The sequence below is a fragment of the Lepidochelys olivacea genome, assembly GCF_965140295.1.
Source record: "Lepidochelys olivacea isolate rLepOli2 genome assembly, chromosome: 4".
Classification (NCBI taxonomy): domain Eukaryota; kingdom Metazoa; phylum Chordata; order Testudines; family Cheloniidae; genus Lepidochelys; species Lepidochelys olivacea.
In genome coordinates, this window is record NC_140414.1 from 23,702,870 (window position 1) to 23,725,398 (window position 22,529).

Here is a 22,529-nt window from a genome sequence, read left to right on the forward strand (position 1 = left end):
ATTATTTTTATTATTATCCCAATAGAGGCAGTTATCCTTAATCTATTCCTTTCCTCTGTTCTCCCTCCTACTGCATTTCTCTTTTCTACCAGGGAGAACGCTATTGCACAGAAAAGTCAGGCTGGGTGGGGGTTGGAGTAATACAAAGTTTATGGTAAAACTGTCTCTCTGCTAAGTGAATTATGGTATGCAAACGTTGGTAGCTTTTCCTGTCTCTTGATTGCAGCAGGAAATATATGTGTGCCAGCCCTCGCCCAGCATGTTTTCTCTTTGTGCTCTTTGCTTAGGAAGCCCTGGGTCAGGTAAGAAGGGAGTGGTTATTGTACTACTCTGGGTAATGACGATTACAAATTACTAGCAGGGTTTAAACCGTGTTTACTTAAGAGTTGAGTGAATTGCCTAGCTAAAGTAACCTGTACGAAGGAAATCTGTCCTGTTTTGCTCAGGGCGATACGTTTGCTTCTATCTTGAACAATGGCAAAGTAGCCTAAAGGCTTGTTCTTAAACGGAAAAATTAAACAAAGTTACTGTTCCCGCTGAAGGCTGAATTGTGGGCAGTTATTTTTCAAGAGCCCCTTCTAGACTTTAGGGAATTTACAACTCATGTTCTCCATTATAAACCTGGTCTTCTTTTTTGCTGGTCTTAGCAAACTGTAGCTCTACTAAAAAGAAAAGGAGGACTTGTGGCACCGTAGAGACTAACAAAATTTATTAGAGCTCACGAAAGCTTATGGTCAAATAAATTGGTTAGTCTCTAAGGTGCCACAAGTCCTCCTGTTCTTTTTGCGGATACAAAAACCGGCTGCTACTCTGAAACCTGTAGCTCTCCTGTGGCTGTTTAAACTTTTCTTGCCTGCATCCAATACCTGCTGAGAGACGGGATCCCAGAGAAACCATTTTAACGGAAACGTAACCCTTTTATGCTGTCTGCAATGATCATATATGAGATGAGATAAGGGAAGTCCTTTTTAAAAAACGCGTGCGGTTGATAAAATTGTATGTCGTCTAATTACTTCCTTTGTTGACTTATGTGGACTGGGGGAAGGGAGGAAAAACTCGTGTTAAATAAGAATATGACTAAAACTGGAAGATACGGGGAGGTGTCGTATCTGAGATGACTTTCAAAGTGCTGGGGATTTCTTTGAAACTGGCTAGATTTTTTTTTTTAAGATGATGTGGGTTGTGTTTTTTTAATTTAATTTTATTTTTAAAGTGTCCTCTTACTCTTGCCCTCTTCACTGCTGCTGTTGAAAGCAAAATACGTGACCCTGGCCAAAGGAAATGAAACCTTCTGGGGAAGATCCACCAAGGTGTCTCTTTTCTGGGCTTTCCTTTTTGATGTGTCCCCAGTACCAGAGGCGCATACGTGTGCCCCAAGCATTGTGCTCTAGCCGTACGCAATTGAAACGGCTATGATCCCATCCACCTTGGCTCTGCATAAGCCTACTCCGTTACACCTGGGAGAGGAAGCGAGCGACAGGCAAACTGGGTTCCCTTTTCAGTTAGCCATTTTAACCCTTCCAAGTTTATGGGACTCAAGGGGAGCACATCTCCGAGCCCACCATCTCTCATCTTGGTCTGCACCTGGATTTTCCCCTCGCAGGCTGTAGCTGCATGCTATTCATCTCTGGCTTCTTGCACCAGCGGGTCCCATATCTGCCCTCTCCCCCCTCGCATGTGTTCTTTCCCTGCAGAGAGGGTTTGCAGCTGCTGACCGGATCTTGAGCGGAATTAGTTAACGGGGCGGAGCAGGAGAGGGCGGACGACACAAATCTCTCGCTTGGCTCTCAGCGGCCAGCAGCGATCCAGGAAGCGGCGGGAGAGGGTCCCCTCTGGAGCAGGGGTTCTAGCGATCATGGAGGACCTCATCTCTGCTGCAGCCAAGGTCTTGTCCGTCTGGCTCACTGTGGTGATTACACTGATCGTGTTGCCATCGGTGTTCGGAGTGTCGCTGGGGATTTCTGAAGTCTACATGAGAATTTTAGTAAAAACCCTGGAGGTAAGTTGGTGACCTTTAAAACTGTATAGTTAATACACTAGTTAATACAAGGGGGGGGGGCGACCTGGACATGGTTTTTGTTTTTTGGTGGTGGTAAGGGTGTTTCCAGTAAAAGCTCCTAGTCTGCAGTAGTAATTCTGCTGACTTCTGCATAACCACTTCTCCTTGCATGAATCAGTTTCTCTAACTCAAGAAGGTGTGTTCTCTCTCTGGATGAGCCATCTGCCAATGGCTGGCTAGTCAAGACTGGAAAACACTGAGTTCCTGGGAATGCTACATACTTTACAGTCCTAAATAAGGACTAACTTTGCTCCCTGGTGCTATTTAATCTGTCTCACTTTCTATTGGTCCAATGAATGAGCTGATAGTCAAGCTGTGCATACAGGAGATCCTTCCACATGAAGTATAGACAGTGGAGGGGTAAATGCCTGCTTTAAAAGAAACTATCATGAAACTGCACAAATTCAGAATAATTTCATGCCAGTTTCTGAACCAAAAATCCATTTCCTTGCTAAAATGTTCTGTTGTGTTCTCATCCACACTTGTGATAGCATAATACTAAACTGTGAATGTGAAAACCTGAACAGCCAGTGATTATTCTAAAATCCCACGTGTTAACACCTTGGAACCCCCGTCATGCAATAACATTCTAGGCTGAAATCCAGTCTTTGGATGGAGAAGGGTAAGAACATAATGTACCTTGCACTGCACAGTGCAGTAGCGTTCTGCCTTCCTCTCCTTTTTAACGCCTCTGACCACAGTCATCTGTGCCAAGCTGCTTATAAGCTATAGTTTAGGGGACCAGCTATGAATCTTGTATCTACCTCAGTCTTGTTGATCTTTATGCTTGTTGAATGCCCGCATTTTCTAAATAACCTTCTCCTGTTGAATAGCATTGAAGTTAACATATTGCCACAGTTTTTGACCAAATATCACATACAGTGGAGTATAAGCCATGATAGCACAGGCTAAGCAGGAACGTTGTCCATGTGTGCACTACATCACAAGTAGGTTGTCTAACCAATCCTATGCAATGGATAGCTACCCAAGGAGATGCTCAGGGAAAAATCCAGTTTTGATGCTCTATGGAGCACTTTCTCAAGGCTATTCTTAACAAAACACTCTTGCCTCACTTTCTCCAGGTCAGGCGAGAATCTCGGTGGGGTTAGGTGCTTAATTTGTAATGCCTTGCATTTGATGTGGCCCCTTGACCTGAGTACGATGTCACTGTTCAGATTCCACGTGATGTTAATTCCTGGCAGTCCCTGCCATGCTATACTTCAGTCACTTGGCACATAAATACTCATCGTACTGGCAATGATGGCCACATGCACAGCTTTCTTGAGTGCTGAACTTGTGCAACAATTCAGCTTCCCGTCATCTTCTGAGTGGGGTAGGCATGTGAGCTGATCTCCTTCTTTCCCCCTGCCATCTTCCTCCTCTACGGAAATCTACTTCTCCAGGAGAGTGCTGGTTAGGGGTAGGTTGAAGGTGGAATGTGTGTGACGTTCTAGAGGAGCAAAGGGAAAGGAGGCGCTAATGCGGTACCTGCCTTTTTTAAAAAGAAATTAACCAGGATTTACCTGGTTAAACAGTCAGCTGTTTAGCTTGACACTGGTCCTGGGTGAAATCGTGGAAGGACATACTGGGAAGCAACCAGGAAATCATGCTGCCTCTGTTTATGCCAGTCAACATGGGGTTTAATAGAAAATTGATCTTGTTAAACTTGGTGGTGGTCTGTGAGGTTACCAGTTTGGTTGAGATAATCTATTCAGATGCCTTACGGAAGCAGGACTTGGTATCCCACAACGTTCTGATCTTTTTTCTTTCTTTCTTCTTTTTTTTTTTAAAGTGCTATGCCAAAAAGTAGCACTTATTAAATGGCTTTTTAAAAACTGTCTGATAGATCTTAGAGTAACTTTAAATAAATGGCAAAGAGTCCTGTGGCACCTTTATAGACTATCACATGTATTGGAGCATAAGCTTTGCTTATGACATGCATGCATCCGACAAAGTGGGTATTCACCCACAAAAGCTTATGCTCCAATACGTCTGTTAGTCTATCAGGTGCAACAGGACTCTTTGCTGCTTTTACAGATTCAGACTAACACTGCTACCCCTCTGATACTTTAAATGAGTGATCCAAAAGAGTTATTTCTAGTGGAGGGGACATCCCCACAGGGATCTGTTCTTGGCCCGATGCTATTCAATGTTTTTGTTGAGATGACCCAGGTTGATCTGCCATTTAATGCCCCACTAGTTGTATGGAGCAATCTGAATATCTTGGTAAACTGGCCTTACTTGAGTAATACACATTTTATCTGTTTAAAGCTGTAAGGTGACGCCTTTTTAGGAGCTAAGAATGTTCATTGTGCTGATGGAATGAGGGATGGCTGCTTGGAAATCAGTGACCGAAAAGTCATTGAGGTGCTAAGGAGGACATGAGGGATAAGCAGGTGAATGTGGGCTGGCGATGCTGTGCCAGGGATGAGCAAAGGCTATCTTCATATGTATTAAACTGGGGAAGATAGAATAAAACTAGGGAGACATTACCTCTGCATATGGCACTAGTGAAATTATTACTGGAATACTGTGTCCATTTCTGGTGTCATCCTAAAAAGGATGTTGACAAATTAGATGGGGTTCAGCAAAGAGCTATAAAAATTATCTTGCATTTGGAAAACCTGATTTGGAGCGAGAGACTAAGCAGCTCAATCTATTTATTTATCCAAGAGATAGTTTGGAGGTGACTTAATCATGGACAACTTCTAACAGAGTTAGAGTAGAGTCTGCTTCTAGTCTAGCAGACAAAGGCATGACTCTAACCAGTAGCTAGAAGCTGAAGTTAAAGGAACTCAGACTAGAAATAACTCTCAAACCTTTAACACTGAGTCCAGCGGCGTATTAATGCCTAGGCTAACAAATTTGCACAGGCAGCCAGAGTCTGCTTCCCCGGTGCAGGTTTATGCCCTCAGCCTCTGCCCCCGGTCCCACCCCAACTCCACCCATCCCTGCCCCCTCCTTGCCCCTATTGGTCCCCTTCCCCAAATCCTCCTCTCCTGAGCGCACTGTGTTCCCCCTCCTTCGCGAAGCTGTTTCGTGCACAAGCACTGGCAGGGAGCGGGGAGAAGCAGGACCCAGTGGCGCGCTCAGGGGAGGAGGCGGAGCAGAGGTGGGGTGGGGGGGACGGCAAAATCATTAATCCTCCACTGACTAATTGTAATAATCATTAGAACAACTTACCTAGGGATGTGGTCATTTTTGTTTCTTTGTCATGTAATATTTTAAAGATTAGGTGTTGTTTTTTTGGTTTGTTTCTAAAAATCTCAACCAGATGCTATGGGTTTGATGCAGGAAGCACTTCATGAAATTCTGTGGCCTGTGCCATGCAGGACTAGGTCACAATGGTCCCTTCTGGCCTTAAATTCTAGGTAAATTGCACCCTTTCCTTTCTCGGAAACCCAGTAAGGTACAAACAACAAAAATGTGTTATGTATTTGCGTAAGAGGGAGTGGAGGTTGTATAATCTAACTGGTTTAAACATATGAATCTTCATGTGGATAACAAAACTGGTGAATGAATACATTTTGCTTCCCTAGTCATGGTTTTAGTGAATAATATTGGCCAAAACGTCTGTTTTTAAAAAACAAAACAAAACTGCTATTTCCTCAGCACTAAAACATTTTGTGAACTCCTGTCAGTTTTGACAAACTGTTTCAGTGGAAACAATTGCTGCCCCTCAAGAGGAAGAAAACAAAATGGAATATTTTGGTATGTTCAAAACCCAACATTTTGAATGTTTGGTTTAAAACAACTTTTTATTTTAAAATGTCATGTTATTGAAAATATTTAAATAGTCAATATCAAAACAAAACATTCCATTTTGTCAAAACAAAAATGTATCATTTGACCAGAAGTGTGTGTGTGTGTGTGAGAGAGAATTGCTAGCAAACCAAAAATCCATTATTCACACAGCTCCGCTGGACAGCATCCGCAAATGCCTTTAACTCCTTGTTTTTTATCATTGCACAGCTGTCTAGCGCAGAGAGGTAGGAATTCAGAGCTATGTAGGATAGAACAATTTGTTAAACAGAGTTAAGTGTCTTCCATTTGGATTTTCTTTGTTTGAAATTTCAAAACCTTTTAACTTCTTAAATGTAGAAAATACCCTTGATCTCCTATAACTCTCACTCGTGAGGGCTTCTAATAGAGCTGCTTTTTTAAAAAATTATTATTATTATTAAGTCCTAATGTGCCTGTTCTTACTGTATAACTAAAGGTACATGGGCTAATAGCGGATTTCTGTTCCTCCTCCCCGACCAATGCAAAAAACCCTAATTGACTTCACTTTCCGATTCTGTTGCATTAAACAACACTGCCTTCTTTGCAGTGCAGGGGAAACTCTCTCTTTTTAAGAGCCATTTCTTTTGTTCTTGAGATCATCTTCTGCCCTCTTCTTTTCCTCTTTCTTCCTCCTCCCTCCCCCCCAGCATACAAAAGTAGCATAGAAACATCTGGTCTAAATACAACCTGCCTGCATCCCTCTAGGATGGCACCGCGGAACAGATAGCTGAAGCAAGGACTGATGTTTCTAATGCTGTACTTCTGAGAACTTGACTGGTCTTTGCTTCTAATTACTGCTCTTGTCCTTTAACTGCAGATGCTTCTTTGCTCAGTTTTAACCAAGCAACAAGACCTGCTTTTCCTATGCTTGCTCTGCTAGAGTTTCAAATAGCACTGTGTGGAAAGCCTCTAAACTGTTTCTAATAATTTGTGGTCTAGCTTTGTAGCATCTCTCAGTGCTTAGGAAAGCCAAAGTCAAACTGAGCTTAAAAAGATTTTTTTTTTAATTTTTTTTTTAAAGTGTCTGTGATCTTAGGCAATGGTAACAAAAGTCAGGAAGAACCTTTGTTCACAAAAGGCATTGTCAAGTCTTTCTCAACTAAGATTGACTTTGTCTTGTGATGTACAATATATTCTCTCAGGAATGTGCATATGTGACTTTCATTAGTATGAAGGATAGTTTGGTATGCACTGAATAAAAAATACCTTTCTGAAATAGAATGCTCTGGTTTGGCTAATGCTTTAGGCACAGCTCTAAAAGTATATAGCAGCCTAGCTATAGAAGGGTAGAACTAAATGGGCAGTTTTCACAGATAAGCGGTAAGTAGCAGGATCTCAAAGGATCTGTACAGGGACCAGTGTTGTTCAAGTGGAATCTGTACTGGGACATTGAGGTGGCAAAGTTTGCCACTGATACAAAATTACTCTGGCTAGTTAAGTCCAAAGCAGACTGTGGAGACTTACAAAGGGATCTCACAAAACTACGTGACTGGGCAACAAAATGGCATATGAAATTCAATCTTGATAAATGCCAAGTAATGCACACTGGGGAAAAAAATCCCAACTATCCATACAAAATGAATGGCTCTAAATTAGCTTTTACCACCAAGAAAGACATCTTGACATCTCTTTGAATAGTTCTCTGAAAACATGCCCTCCATGTGCAGCAGCAATAATAATAATAATTAAAAAAAAGAGCTAACAAGGTTAGGAACCATTAGGAAAGGGATCGATAATAAGACAGACAATATCATTATGCCACTGTAAATCTGTGGTACACCCACACCTTGAATACTGCATGGGGTTCTGGTCACCCCGTCTCAAAAAAGTTATATTAGAATTGGAAAAAGTCCAGAAAAGGGCATAAATGATGAGGGATATGGAAAAACTTCCATATGAAGAGAGGTTAAAAAGGCTAGGACTGGTCACTTGGAAAAGAGACAACTAAGGGGGGGTGGGGTATGATAGAGGTCTATAAAATCATGACTGGTGCAGAGAAAGTGAATAAGGAAGAGTTATTTATCCCTTCACAAACCACAAGAACCCTGGTCACCCAATGAAATTAATAGGTAGCAAATTTAAAACATCCATAAGGAAATACTTTTTCACACTATGCACAGTCAACCCGTGGAACTCATTGACATGAGATGTTATGAAGGCCAAAAGGTCTTTTTTTGAACCCAGTGATAGAGAAGTTCATGGAGGATAACTCCATCAATGGCTATTAGCCAAGATGGTCAGGGATGCAACCCCATGTTCTGGGTGTCCCTAAACCTCTGACTGCCAGAAGCTGGGACTGGATGAGAGGGGGTGGATAATTTGATAAATTGCCCTGATTACTCCCTCTGAAGTATCTGGCACTGGCCACTGGTGGAGGACAGCAGTGGTGCTGGAACAATTTTTATAGGCAGGAGGAGCTCAAAGCGGAAACCATGTCTTTGGGTTTCTTACTACTTTAAGACGGGGGTTGCAGCAGCATCCCTAGTTTCAGCACCTATTTAAGACTGGACATGGGGCTATGTGGGCTGTTGGTCTTACTTCATATGGCTGTATTTATGTTTAAAAGTTCACATTATTTCAAATACAGTAGTTCTTTGAAGTGCAGCATTTGCCAGGGATTACATTGTCAGGTCTCCTCCCTAGAGACATTTTGTATCCTTGTGGGATTGTACATAAATTTTAATTTTTAATACAATGAAGTCCTAAATTGGATTAACTTGATTCAGTAAGGTATATCCAGGCTAATGCAGGAAATTGCCGTATCTGTCACATTTCCTTCCTTAGGTGTCACAGTTGATGACTTCCAAAATATTAGCTACCTGAGGCTACACATTTCCAGGTCAGGGGCTGGGAAGTGCTGCCTTGTAGAGTTTCAATACTTGTGTGGATAGAGCAGACAGCAGATCTGATTTCTGAAAAAACCTGCTTAGCTGCCGTCCCCCCTCCCCCGCCTTTTTTTCTTTTCTTTTTTTTTTTTTGCTCAGCTTCTTGAAACAAGCACAAGAAAGAGGGGAGGAGGGGGGAAGAATGCCAGAAACCATATCAAACTTGCCAAAATCTTGCAATATTGCTCATGTTTCAAGAAATACTATTGCACAAAACATTTCCTGGAAACTAGTGACTAGGTAGAGTATTTCCCCTTGTGCCTCAGGTCAAGCTACAACATGGTAGCTTTTTGTTGTAAAGAACCTTGCTCGGTTGTTCATGTGCTGTAAGTGGCTTGGTCTAGTTTATACTGAAAGACTGCAATGAGTGTTTTAACCATGGTTCTGATGTTTGTGACTAGGTAGTGTTACATGGTAGCAGTTTCTCCCCGTAGTAAATACTCCTCCTACCAAGGCATGAATTCAAGAAAATGATGAAATTTCCTTTCTTTTTGTGTGTCCCACCAAGCACATTGCAATCTGATTTTAATCCAGACTCTGCTATGGTATAGCAGATTTTGTGTAGGAAAAGTGGCTATGGAGCTCCCAGATCAGGCTATTTTATAGCAATTTTATGCTCTAAAATAGCATAAAATGACAAATGAAATGTACCCTTTGAGAAGGACAGACAAGCATGTCTTAGCTGTAGATGTTACCTTTTTTACTTTACTTTACACTTCAATTTTTATTTGCCTTGAAGATCGCTGCCTCTCTTGCAAAGCATTGCTGTACATTGTGATGTTGCAAACACTACAGATGCATGTCTCAATATCCTGTGTTTTCAGGATTGCTACTGATTTCTGCTGTGTTGAGACCTATTTGATTCTGCCTTTAATATGGATTTAGCTGTGTCTAAAGTAGTGCAGCAATAACATTAAAACTTTATCAGGAATGCTTCCAAATGAGACACCATCTGCTCCCTCTAAACTCTAAATTGGTGACTTTATTGATTCCTATCTTTTCTCATGCAAAACAGGTAGGGATCAAAACTTATCTCTGATCACTACTCTAAGACAATTGGCTGGGGAAAAATCCCAATATACGTACCAAAGTGTGTCTAGCCTGGACCAGAAGTGAAAGATAGAACTTTACATCATGGATGCCACTTACTGTAATTCATATTTTTGCCATGTATTTGAAAAAGGTAATACCTAGAGGCCAAAAGTGGGTCCCGGTCTGACCTATTGCTCTGCACTGTACAGATATAATAGACATTTCCTGCCCCCAGGGCTGGATTAACTTTCCTGTGGGCCTGGGGTTATTAGATTTTGTGGGGCCTCTGTATAAAAGTCTTTTTCCTGGGAGGGAGTTCGGTGCAGGAGGGGGCAGGGGATTGGGGTGCAGGGTCTGGGAGGGAGTTTGTATACGACTCAGTATACAGGGAGAGGGAGGGGGATTCTGATCTGGGGCAGGGGGTCGGGGTGAAGGAGGGGGTGTGAGGTGCAGGCTTTGGCCGGGAGGTGCTTACTACAGGCAGCCTCTGGCTGGCAGCGCAGCAGGGCTCAGGCGGGCTGCTTGCCTGCCGTAGCCCCATGCTGCTCCCATAAGTGGTCAGCTGCTAGCACATCTCTGTGGCCCCTGGGAGGAGGGGGACAGCATGCACTCCGTGCACTGCCCATGCCTGCAAGCGACACCCCTGTAGCTGCAGGGATGGTGCTGGGGGTGGGGGCAGTGTGTGGAGCCGCCGCCGCCTCCTTCCCCTTGCCAGGGGCTACAGAGATGTGCTAGCAGCCAGCGGCTTCTGGGAGCAACGTGGGGCTATGGCCTGCTGGCAGGCAGGCAGCCTGAGCACCTCGCTGCACTGTGAGACTTTTAGCGGCCCAGAGTTGGAGATCGCTGCCTGATTTATTTTTGTGGGGCCCTGCTTGAGCCGTGGCCCTGGGCTGCAGCCCTTAAAGTCCCTGACTTAATCTGGCCCTGCCTGCCCCCAAAAGTTTTGTCTTGGCATAGGATGGAAGGGGTGAGGGAAGAGAAGCTGCATGTGATGGCATGAGCATCTTGGATACCTTCATGCGGTTTCCTGGGAGAGGGAATCCCAGCAGAGGTACAAATGCTGTCTATTAAAACTATTTGAGAGAAGGGATTAAAGCAACATGTAGCTCTATAACTCCATTGGGAGCAAGAGAAAAACAAAGGAAAGTATAGGCTCTCTACTTAATAGGGAAAAAGAGCTAATAACTGATGACATCAAGAAGACTGAGGTGTTCAATGTCTCTTTTGTATCAAACTTGAATAAAAAGGCTGATTGGGACCAGGTCACAGTTAATACAACTGGGGGAAGGAACACATTGCAGAATAGAGGGGGAAAAAATAGGTTCGATATATATAAGTTGGCAGGTCCTGACAAAATTCACCCTAAGAGTACTTCAGCTCGTTCTTGAAGTAATCTCAGAACCATTAGCAATTATCTTTGGAGGACAGGTGAGCTCACAGAGGATTGGAGAAGGGCAAATCTAGTATTGTCTTTAAAAAGTGGAACCGAGAGGACCTCAGGAATTAGACCAATCAGCCTAACTTTGATACCTGAAAAGATACTGGAACAAATTGTTAACCATCACTTTTTAATAACCATGAGGACAATAGGGTTATAAGGAATAGCCACCATGGATTTATCAAGAACAAATCATGCTAAACCAACCTAAGGTCTTTCTTTGACAGGTTTACTGGCCTAGTGGAAGGGGGGGAAGCTGTAGATGTCATGTATCTTGATTTTTAGTAAAGCTTTTGACACAGTCCAACATGATATTGTCATAAGCAATTAGGGAAATGTGGTCCAGATTAAATTCCTATAAACTAGGTGCACAACAGATTGAAAGATCATACTCTGAGTAGCTATCTGCTGTCAAACTAGGAGTATGTATATAAAGGGGTCCCACAGGGTCTGTCTTGGAACTGGTACTAGTCAACATCTTAACTAATGACTTGGAGTGGAGAGTATGCTTATAAAATTTGCAGATGACATCAAGATGGGTGGGGTTGCAAGAACTCAGGACAGATTAGAACTCAAAATGATCTTGACCAATTGGAGAATTGGTCTGGAATCAACCAGATGAAATTCAATAAAGGTAAGTGCAAAGTACTACATTTAAGGGGAACCCCCCCTCAAATGCACGACTACAAAATAGGGAATAACTGTCTAGCTGGCAATGCTGCTGGAAAGGATTTGGGGATGATAGTGGATCAGAAATGGAATATGAGTCAACAGTGTGGTGCAGCTGCAATAAAAGCTAATATCATTCCGGGGTGTATTAACAGTAGTGTCCCATGTAAGATATGGGAGAGAATATCTCGCTCTATTCAGCACAGGTCAGACCTCAGCTGGAGAAGTGTGTTCAGTGTAGGGTACCATACCTTAAGAAGGATGCGGACAATCTGGAGAAGGTCAAGAGGAGAGCAACAAATGATAAAAGGCTTAGAAAACCTGACCTATGAGGAAAGGTTAAAAAAACGGGGCATGTTTCGTTTTGAGAAAAGAAGACTGGGAGGAAGGGGGTGGTAGCTCCCATTAACCTTGGGACTAGGGTTACCAACTGTCTACTCGCACAAAATCAAACTCCCTTATCTCTAGCTTATCTCTGTAGCCATGAGCAATAGAGTATTCCCTCTACACACATCCCCCACTCTAAGCTGAGGTTCTACTGACCTAATATGACTCTGGCAGCTGGGGCATGGCTTATAGCTGCTTGGTCTCTGATCTGCTTGGATGCTGAGGACCACTAATGAAACCTTTTTAAAAAAAATCCTGTGGTGATGTGTACTCTTGACTTTGAACTGGCATTCTGTTCTATTAAAGTTGGCAGAGTGAGTCTAGGACGACTGTTTTCCACTGACTCTTGCTGGCAGGATTTTATCTGTACCAAGACACTTAAGAACAGGAACAAAATCAGAGGTGGTGTGTGTGATGGTTTGTCTGTCTAGTGAAGAGAACTTAATGCAGATGGCTTTCAAGGGAAGTACCGCTTACCCTATAGGAAGTTCTTTTAATGGTGAGCAAATGTTACAACATCAAATGCTATCTCTTAAATGCACACTTTTTTTCTCTTGAACAGTGGGCCACAATACGAATCCAGAGAGGAGTCAAACAGGAGCAGGCAAAGGCACTTAAGAACTCTGCTTTCGGTGGTAAGAATTTTGAATGAAGAATGTCTCAGTAATATTAACCTGAGGAAAATGAGGAACAGATTTTAAAATGGGGGTGAATAAGGAGCTACTAATCTTCTTAAATTACTATTGTAGCACCCAGAGGCCTAAGATCGGGGACCCACTGTAGCTGGCACTGTCAGGCACCTAGTAAAATACAGGCTCTGCCCCCAGGGATCTTGCAGCCTAAGGCAGGGACGGCCAACCTGGGGCTCCGGAGCCACATGCAGCTCTTCAGAAGTTACTATGCGGCTCCTTGTGTAGGCACCAACTCGGGGCTGGAGCTACAGGCGCCAACTTTCCAGTGGGCCAGGGAGTGCTCACCGCTCAACCCCTGTCTCTGCCACAGGCCCTGCCCCCACTCCACCCCTTCCCGCCCCCTCCCCTCAGCCTGCCGTGCCTCTCCCCCCTCCCCACCTCAGCCTCCTGCATGCCACGAAACAGCTGATTGGGAGGTGCAAGGAGGGAAGGGGAGGTGCTGATGGGGCGGGGCTTCTGGTGGGCGAGAGGTGCTGGGGGGCAGGGGAGAGCTGATTGGGGGGCTGCTGACATATTGCTGTGGCTCTTTGGCAATGTACACTGGTAAATTCTGGCTCCTTCTCAGGCTGGCCACTCCTGAGCTAAGGGTTTGATTCTGCCACTCTTACTTGTGACTGTCTTTAAATGGTTTAGTCACTCTGCACTCGGTTGCAGGGCAGGGTCTAAATATAACATTATTTACATGGAATAGTACTGTACTCCAAGAATAGCACCATTTATTTCAGTAGGCCTGCTTATGTAAGGTATTGCTCAGTGCGAAGGGTGGCAAAACCTAGTTAATAGAGGGAGGCTAAGGGCGGGAGTGAGCATTATGTGCACTTCGCAGATGGGATCTGCGGCGATGTCTACGCTACGGCCCTTTACAGCAGCACAGGTTTCGTGGTGCAGCTGTGCTGCTATAAGGTCTCCCACGTAGCCGCTCTTTGATGGCAGGAACCTGCAGGCATAATTAAACCACCCCCAACAAGTGGCGCTAGCTGCATTGGCAGGAGACTCAATCCTGCCCACATAGCGCTGTCCACACCAGCACTTTTGTTGGTGAAACTGATGTCAGTCAGGGAGGTGTATGGTGTTTTGTTTTGTTTTTTTGTTTTGTTTCCACACCCCGACTGACAAAAGTGGTAGTGTAGACAGAGCCTGAAGCTCAGAAGTCAAGTGACTTGCCCCAGGCCATGTAGTCTGGCCAAACTGGGAACTGAACTCTGGTATTGATCCCGGTTCAGTGTCCCAACCACAAGGTCATTCTGCCTCTCAGTTAAACACTAGATCACATCAGTAGACAGCTCATGTGTGGCTACGCCTGCTACTGATTTCCTCAAAACATCTTGCGTAAGCAGGACTTCAGCTCTAGTCAGCACTTACACTTTGTCCCTGATCTCCAAGAGGTACCCAGCAATGGCACAGGTCTGTTTGATTATTATTATACCATAATAAAAACATTGGGCAATGAATATTGCCACTTCTAATGCAACTCTGAACAACTCCTTATGTTGTTCTTGGCTCCCTTTGCACTACATGGACAAAGTTCAAATGTTGCAGTTCAATTTTTATCATCTTATGAAATAAAATAGTAGGGGGTAGGGCTCTGCTTTCTTACAGGAACTGTTGGTACAACTGCCTGCAGGATTTTTCTCAGTTAAGTGAATACAATTGTGGCTTGTGAGCTACTGCTGACCAGGGGTGGGGCTGAACTGGTGCCAAATGCAGGCTAGCTGCAAGTCTGGCCAAAGATGAGTTGTTTTCAGCAGCTCTTCAGGTTTTAGCCACCACCATCTTGGGGTGGTGGTGAACAAAATTGTCCAACGCAAACAGATGCCAGGGGTAGGAAAGATGCTGGGGAGTGGAGAATGAACACTTTAAATATGGTTTGCAGCATTGGGGGAGGAGAAATCTGTGCCCAAGTCACAGTTGCATTTCTCTGGCAGTGCAAAGTGGTCTTGGAGTAAGTGTAATTTACACTGGAAGGCTCTATTGTATTGCCAGAGTGGTGTAAAGGGACCTTAATGTAAATGAGATTGGGTCTCTGTTCTATACTTTTCCAAGTGGAGCACTGCTTGCATCTAGTCCTAAGCTGCTATTGTCCTAAGGGACAAAGCATATGTATCTTCCAGAATAACTGAAGCAAGGATGAGAGTACCCACCTGTATCTTCTCTGTGGGGTGACTCTGGAGCTGTGGTGAGGACACGTGGATTAGTTTCTAATGTTCATCCTATCCATGGTTTAGGAAACCCACAGGGAGAGAGCAGACAGGAAGGAAAGAGTCTGCCTTGTTGCATAAGTGTCTGCGTTTTGGGGGTGGCGTGATGAAGAACTGACCTGCTGCATAGTATTTGCAAATCTATGACACACTATTCTGGCAGTCAAACATACGTGGCTCTGATATTGTTAGGTCATTATCTGAGCGGCACAGAGCAGCAAGTAATCCTTTGTGACAACAGGACAACTGTTTAAATCCATTCTCTGTTCAATTATCTAGTGATTTCCTCACATTTCTGTTATTAAGGCATCATACAGAGAGATGAAACCACTATGGAGAAGGAGATCGCGGGCCTGCACAGAGTAGACTTTGAACTCTCCGATGTGTTCTATTTCTCCAAGAAGGGGATTGAAGCTATTGTGGAAGATGAAGTCACCCAAAGGTTTTCTTCAGAGGAACTAGTCTCTTGGAACCTCCTTACAAGGACTAATGTCAACTTCCAGTACATCAGCCTGCGTCTGACTATAGTATGGGTCCTCGGGGTCCTCATCCGCTACTGTCTTCTGCTGCCTCTTCGGTGAGCCAAGTGCTGGGAAGCTAGGTTTTCATGTGTGTGTATGTATGTGGTGACACGCTGGGGTTCACCCAGGCCGGTAAGGGGTTCAGCCAACACTTCTTGCAACTCTAAGCACCTAGAATGCTCTGCTGCTGTAGCTCTCAGCCCTGACACCAACAGCCAGCCTACAAGCATGGAGGTCTCACCCAGGCTCCCACCACCCACTTACTCTTTGTAAGGGGAACTCACCAACCTTTCCAGCCCCAAATTCTCCCCCCAAGAACACCTTTCTGCAGCCCCTCTTATTGTAGCATCCACAAAACCTGATCAAGTTTGCTGCTCCTTCAAAGCAATAGTACAGAGAGCAGCTTATTAACTTAGCTGTAGCTGACAATCCTTCCATTTCAGTCAAAGCACTGAGTTCGTTTACGGTAAAAGGCAGACCAGTTTCTTAACAAAAGGGCATAGACTTAAGTCATACCAAGTGTAAGAAATAAAGCTAGAAATGGTGACAAACACACAAATAAAAATACGCTTCTAAAATTAAATTTAATTTCAGAAGGCTACATTCTTGGTCTAAGCAGGTTTCTCACCTATAGTCAATTTCCAGAGACTTTTAGCCATCTTGGATAATCATGGATAACTTTTGGGTTTTCTCCCCTGCTCTTTATAGTCCAGTACACTTTTGAAATGTCGTCGGCTTCTGAAAGATAGAGTTCCTTCCCCCGCTGGGTGTTACATCCACGGAGATGCCACACTGGCACTTTCCTGCTTGTGACTTTCACAATGCAAATGATCTTCTTGCAATCGCAGATACGAATGAATAGCCCACTGTCCTTGGCCACTGTCCTTGGCCATACCTGGCTTGAAGTGTTGGCCCCTTTGTCTGGAAAAACCCTGTTTATCGACTTCCCCTGAGGTGTCTGGTTTAAACATGTTTTAGTCACATTTTCAGCACATCTGTATAACTTGTAGATTTACCGGACATAGGTATATCGTGCAAGAATATTAATGATCAGGGAGGAGTTTTCCAATGATATTACATGACCCCTTTACGATACAGATTATGGCAACAATGTGTTAGGTGCAGTGAGCATGTCGGGTCTGACCAGAGTTACTGAAACACAGCAGTAACTCACCACTGGGCCTCTGTCACATATGCACGAATGTGAAATGATCACTCTGCAGTTTGAGGTAACTGAGTCCTGCAAGAAACTATGACGAACATGCAAACAGGGCTTTTTAAGTTATCACGCTGCAACCGTTGCTGTGGAGTCTTGCACTGCTCCTTTTACTCCCGTCCCCCATCTTAAAATTGAAACTATTGTAGGGGCTCAGATATTCATCAGATACTCTTCAGCATTCTAATGTTCTCTAGTACATCTAGTTAGATGTTTTTGTGACATGAATTACTGTAATTCCCCTCCAATAGGGATCTTCTTGCTGCAGACAAACAGTCTGGTCTCTTCCTTTTCGTTTTTAGTGTTACCTTGGCTGCCATTGGGATTGTTTCAATGATTGTGGGAACCACACTTGTAGGGCAGTTGCCAAATAGCAGGTAAGTGTGTGGGTTTTTTCCCCCTTAATTAACCTGTTTGGGTTGGGTGGGGTCCTGGGGGACGGTTACAGGCAGGGGGTCCCAGGAGGGGGTGGTCAGGGGACAAGGAGTTGGGTGGGCGGGTTGGATAGGTCGGGGGTTCTGAGGAGGGTAGTCAGGGGGCAGGAAGTTGAAGGGGGAATTGGGTGGGGGGTACAGCCTTCCCTACCCGGCCCTCCATATGCTTGTGGAACGCTGATGTGGACTTCAGGCCAAAAAGTTTGCCCACTCCTGGTGTATGCGGAGAATGTCAACAGTGAAGGATATGGTGGTGAAAACGTGGTACTGCGCTGGTAAGAGGAGAGACTAACAGAGTTCCTGGGAGCAGAGGAGGATGAAGGGGAAAGCAAAAGACAAGCGTGACAGGCAAAATGGGGAAAGTCAGGTGGGGCAAGGAGAGGTGCAGAGGCAACAAACAAGGAAACAATACTTGCTGCAATGGAGAAACTCTGAAGTGTGATTACAGTCCAAAGAGTGACTGGGAAAGGAAATATTTCTTGTGCATATTCTCCGTTCTCTCTTTAGTGATCAAGGCGGTCTTGAAAAAGTGGTCTTATTTCCCTTGGATGTGCAGGGCCAGCCTGGCTCTGGGCCTTGAGCTGGATTCTAGTACTCCTTTGCAGCACCAACAGAACTGTTAATTAAGTTCCAGTTGTGACACTTGTGCTAACCCACCATTTTAAGGGGATAGCACCTGTGTAACTGAGAATCTATCTTGGCCTGGAGGGCCTCTCATTACTGATGCTTGTCAGAGTCCAGCTTGATTTGTCAGGGTCCAGGTTGACTTTGCAGGGAGGCAAACAACAACAAAACCCCCTCTCCTTACCTTTGAAGTGAGCATGCTCAGTATGGAAATAACTGAGAATGAAACCCCAATGTCACTCTAAACTGCAGTGCTACTCTGAACAGCAGCTAAACACTCCTTCCTTCACTTGTTCCCCTGGTCTCCCTCTCTCTGGTTTCTCCCCAAGCTATCCAGAGGAGCCTGGGAGGTCTCTGCTGTGTATGTTGTCTCTACCAGTGGCATCACCACTTTTTATAGTATGGAAGCACCTCTGGGGAGTCAGTCTTGGTTGGGCTGCCTTTGTGCTGGGGTGTGTGTATATAAAATAAACACTCTGAGATGGCAGGCTTGTTGGAGTAGAATTATCTCAATAGACAAGACCGAGTGGGAAGTGAAGTGATTTGCCCAGGGTGTTGCGGCAGGTTGGTGGCAGAGCTGGGAATAGGACCGAAGTTCCCAGAATCCCAGTCCACTGCCCTAAACACACTATACTATTGCAGTAAAGTCTTGGCCTAGTCCTTGTAACTGGAACACTTTGCAAGGGCTGAGGAAAACGGCATCTATTATAATTCCCTTGCAAGACTGTTTGGAGGTGTAAGTGTACGTGTCTTTCAGCGCTAAAGATTGGCTAAGCGAACTGGTTCACCTGACGTGCTCCCGGATCCTCGTCAGAGCTCTGTCTGGTACCATCACATACCATAACAAGTGAGTAAGTCTGTGTTGCACTCCACTACTGTAAAGGGCAGAGCCATCCCTTGGGTAGGACGATTCGGGGTGATGGCTCTGGCACCCATGCTTTGGTGGGGCCCCACGGGCTGGTGCGATTGGACAGTCCAGGAAGAGACGAATCTGTCACTTCCGCCCCAGGCCCCACGCCCCTGTAGGGATGGCCCTGGTAAAGAGGATACATAACTCTAGACAAATAGGACAAAGGGGGTAATTTGTTTTTTGGTGATGTCAGTGGTGGTATGTCTCAAAGCGAGGACCTCTTTTAATGAACTTTAATTAGTCTGTATGGAATTAGCATGACTCTGCTACACAGATAGAGTGGCTGAATGATGAAGGTGTTTGCTCAGTGTTTGCTTATTTGCTTATAGTGTGACAACTAAATCTCTTACCAGAAATTATTCTCAAAGCATGGTTCAAATGCTATTTAACACTGTTTACATTAACAGCAGGTCTAGTCTGTAAATGGACAGAATTTGTTCACCAACAATTTTCTGTAGGTTAGAAAATAATCACAACAATATTGTAGCTTGCAGGTGCCTACAAAATTATTGTAACTGCTGCTGTTACTATTCCACTGAAATGCAGTCTCCCAGGAACTAGTGAGACACTTGATATAATCAACAAAGGGAACATAGTTATGTTTTGTACAGTGAAGTGAATGATGCTTCCTGTCATTGCAGGGAAAACAGACCACAGAAAGGAGGTATATGTGTTGCCAACCACACATCTCCAATAGATGTTTTAATCCTGACTAACGATGGATGCTATGCAATGGTATGAGAAGTGAAAACCTCTAAATGTTGTTTTAGACAGTAGCGATCAGGAGGAGGCCGCTAAAGTTTGTGACCTAAACTAGGGTCTCACTTCAGATGTCTGGAATAAATGCTATGTACTAACCCAGTGGATCACCAGCCTCTGATATGGGAAGGATCTCTGACTTCTCGCAGGATTTTCCCCAGAATAAACGTGCATCCTGAGATCCCAGATAAACTCCATGGCTTCTGCCAGGTCATGTATGAGCACTTGGCCCCTTCAGACCAAAGTGTAACTGAGAATCTTGAACCACTGCAGAAGTCACAGAAATGGAATCTGTTGGATCACTTAGTAAAAATGCATTTCTTTACACTGCATTGTTAAGATTCAGGTATGTCTACATGGCAGATGAAGGTGTGATTGGGCATATCTACACTAGCTTTAACCTCATGAATTTAGGTAACCGTAGTGGTGAAGATATGGTAGTACAAGCTGGCAGCCCCAGTACAAACCCAATGGGCTACACACTCAGATTGCTAGTCTGCTAGAGCCTATGCCCACTGCATCTTTGCATCTATGTTACTCGTGCTAGCTAGATTAAAGCCTATCCATCCTACAATGACGCCAAAATTTGTGGTGTAGACGTACCCTAAGTTATTGCTCAATGCTCTAGAATTGAGCCTCTGCTCTCAATCCTTTTTTCAGTGTAAGTAAGGAAGGGGGTGTTTGGTCCTTGAGCAAGGTTGTCTCGGGTGTCAAGGTTAAAAGTTGGTGGCCAGTAGAATTGCTGTGAATGCACTGTTCATAAAGTGCACCTGGGAATAACTCGACAGCACAGGTGCCTGACCAGCAATGGCTTGCTCTTCAAATGCAGACTGAGACACTCTGCATTACAATAGAGCAGATAGTGATAAAATGGAGTTAATTCCTGATAGTGACTAAGACTACTTCTGACTTTCATGAAGGGGCCTAGCAGCAGGCCTCCTTCAGCCCCTGTGATCAAGTGCTGGAGGTGTATTTTGGGTGTAGTGATGAAGGAATGGCTTGTCAAGTAAAACTCCTGCTTCCATCTGATCTGTCTAGCAGATCTTCTTATTGCTGTTGTCGTGGAATCTGTGAAGAAGGCTGTGGGAGAGGGATGTTGGCTCTTGTGTGTGTTACTAAAGCTGCCCGCTGTGAGGGTCAAGACCTAACTAAACTGGGTGTTAGTCATTCAAAAGAACAAATCCAGTAACATTCTGCTGCGATAGACTTGTTCTGAGGGAAGACCCTCTCAGGGTCCTGGAGCCCAAGCCCGACAAGTCCATACTGCAATTTTTACAACCCACAACCTGAGCCCAGCGAACCCAAGTCAGTCGCAGGTGTTCTATTGCAGTGTAAATATATCCAGTGTGTCCAGCCTGTAAAAAGGCACCCACGAATAATGGCAGGAGCGGACTATCTTTTGTGGTGGCCTGTCCATCCTGCAGCTTAAGACTGACATTCGAGCCTGGCTACAGGTAGTGCTCTAGGGATGAGATGCAGAATAGAAATCTACTTTTGTAGCTGAATTATTGGGATTGTGAAATGCCCAGAAGTAACAGGTTAAGATGGGGGCATCTCCATGTAGCTTGTGATGTGGTAATGGCACAAAGATGGTATGAAATGCTAACTTTCATCTTTAGTAAATGTTAACTTTCCTATGGTAACACTTCAGTGACAGTACCTAAAATCTGTGTAAGTCACTGGTAGATCAGAGTACTGCAAAATATTTTGCCCAAGAGGTTATAAAAGTAAAGGCAGAGGACAAGGTTTGGGATGGAAAGAGGAAGACTTCTCTTAAGTATTGATGCTAATTGCATTATGAGTAACATCTTTCTGTTCATGCAGTTTTTGCAGAGTTCTTGGTGTGCATGCAAAAGCATGTAAAACTTTCCAAATTTAGATGGGTTAGTACTCAGATATATGCTCACCCTAATATGTATGAGATGACCTAGTGCAAAATAATGAAGAGACCAAGACAGTACGAACTCTAAACTATTTTGTAAAAGCAGAACTTCAAGTGCCTTTAGTAGCCACCATATTGGTTTGAACGTGCTTAAAGGGATTTCTAGCTGTGTGCAGAGACTGTTCATGGGGGTGAGTGGAAACCTGACACGTCAGAAAAATGCAGACTCAAGGGTCTTTTGTGATTTTTTCCTGAAGATGCACAAAAGTAAATGCTTACAAAATAGTTACCTCTTTACTTTTTACTGTCTATATATTCAGGGTTTGAACGGTGGTTGTATAATATTTAAATAGTGCTAAAAGACCAACTATCCAATACTGTATTTTCTAGGTGTCTAGGAAATGAATGCTTTTACTGGATTTCTTTTTCTGTACATTGCAAAGCTCTAGTTTGGGAGATACATAGCTGTATTTTAAATAGGCATTAAGCAGATGGACTTTCATTTTGCCATGAGTTTTGTATAGTAGTCTCTCATTTGGGCTTGCAGGTTGGCCAGGCTCACGGGGGTCTAATGGGACTTATTCAGAGATCCACGGTCAAAGCCTGTCCCCATGTCTGGTTTGAACGCTCAGAAATGAAAGACCGCCACCTAGTGACAAAAAGGTAAGGAATGGGCAATAACTCAGCTGAGTGCTGCTGTAGTTGTGAAAAATGGCATTATTCGAACTATAACAATCCTAGCATCTGGGATCCCTAGTCATGGGCCAGAACCGCATTGTACGAACACAGAACAAAAAGATGGCCCTTACTCCATAGAGCTTACAACCCAAGTATTACACAAGAGACAGACATACAGGCAGGGTGGGGGCAATAAGGAAACGGTAAGTCATTGGTCAGCATGATAGGCAGTGGCCTAACAATCTTGCCCCTTCTGGAGGGTGAAAGGCTAGACTGTAGAAGCACTTTATCTGCAGTGAATATATCTGGCCATCTTGTTCTAAATGCTAAACACCTTGTAGAAACACTGGGAATACCAGGAC

The 22,529-nt window shown here is 44.2% G+C and overlaps 1 protein-coding gene across 1 annotated transcript in view; it reads left to right on the forward strand.

The window, feature by feature from the left end:
• Nucleotides 1–216: 216 nt before the first annotated feature.
• The window catches only part of GPAT3 (glycerol-3-phosphate acyltransferase 3), a 28,658-nt gene continuing 6,345 nt past the window's right edge, over nt 217–22,529 (forward strand). Inside the window, exons 1-8 of the mRNA XM_084627014.1 lie at nt 217–302; nt 1,695–1,999; nt 12,816–12,888; nt 15,450–15,720; nt 17,183–17,257; nt 18,696–18,785; nt 19,490–19,583; nt 22,037–22,152. Of these exons, the coding sequence (XP_084483140.1) occupies nt 1,856–1,999; nt 12,816–12,888; nt 15,450–15,720; nt 17,183–17,257; nt 18,696–18,785; nt 19,490–19,583; nt 22,037–22,152 (863 nt within the window). The 5' untranslated portion in view covers nt 217–302; nt 1,695–1,855. The remainder of the gene's footprint in view (nt 303–1,694; nt 2,000–12,815; nt 12,889–15,449; nt 15,721–17,182; nt 17,258–18,695; nt 18,786–19,489; nt 19,584–22,036; nt 22,153–22,529) is intronic.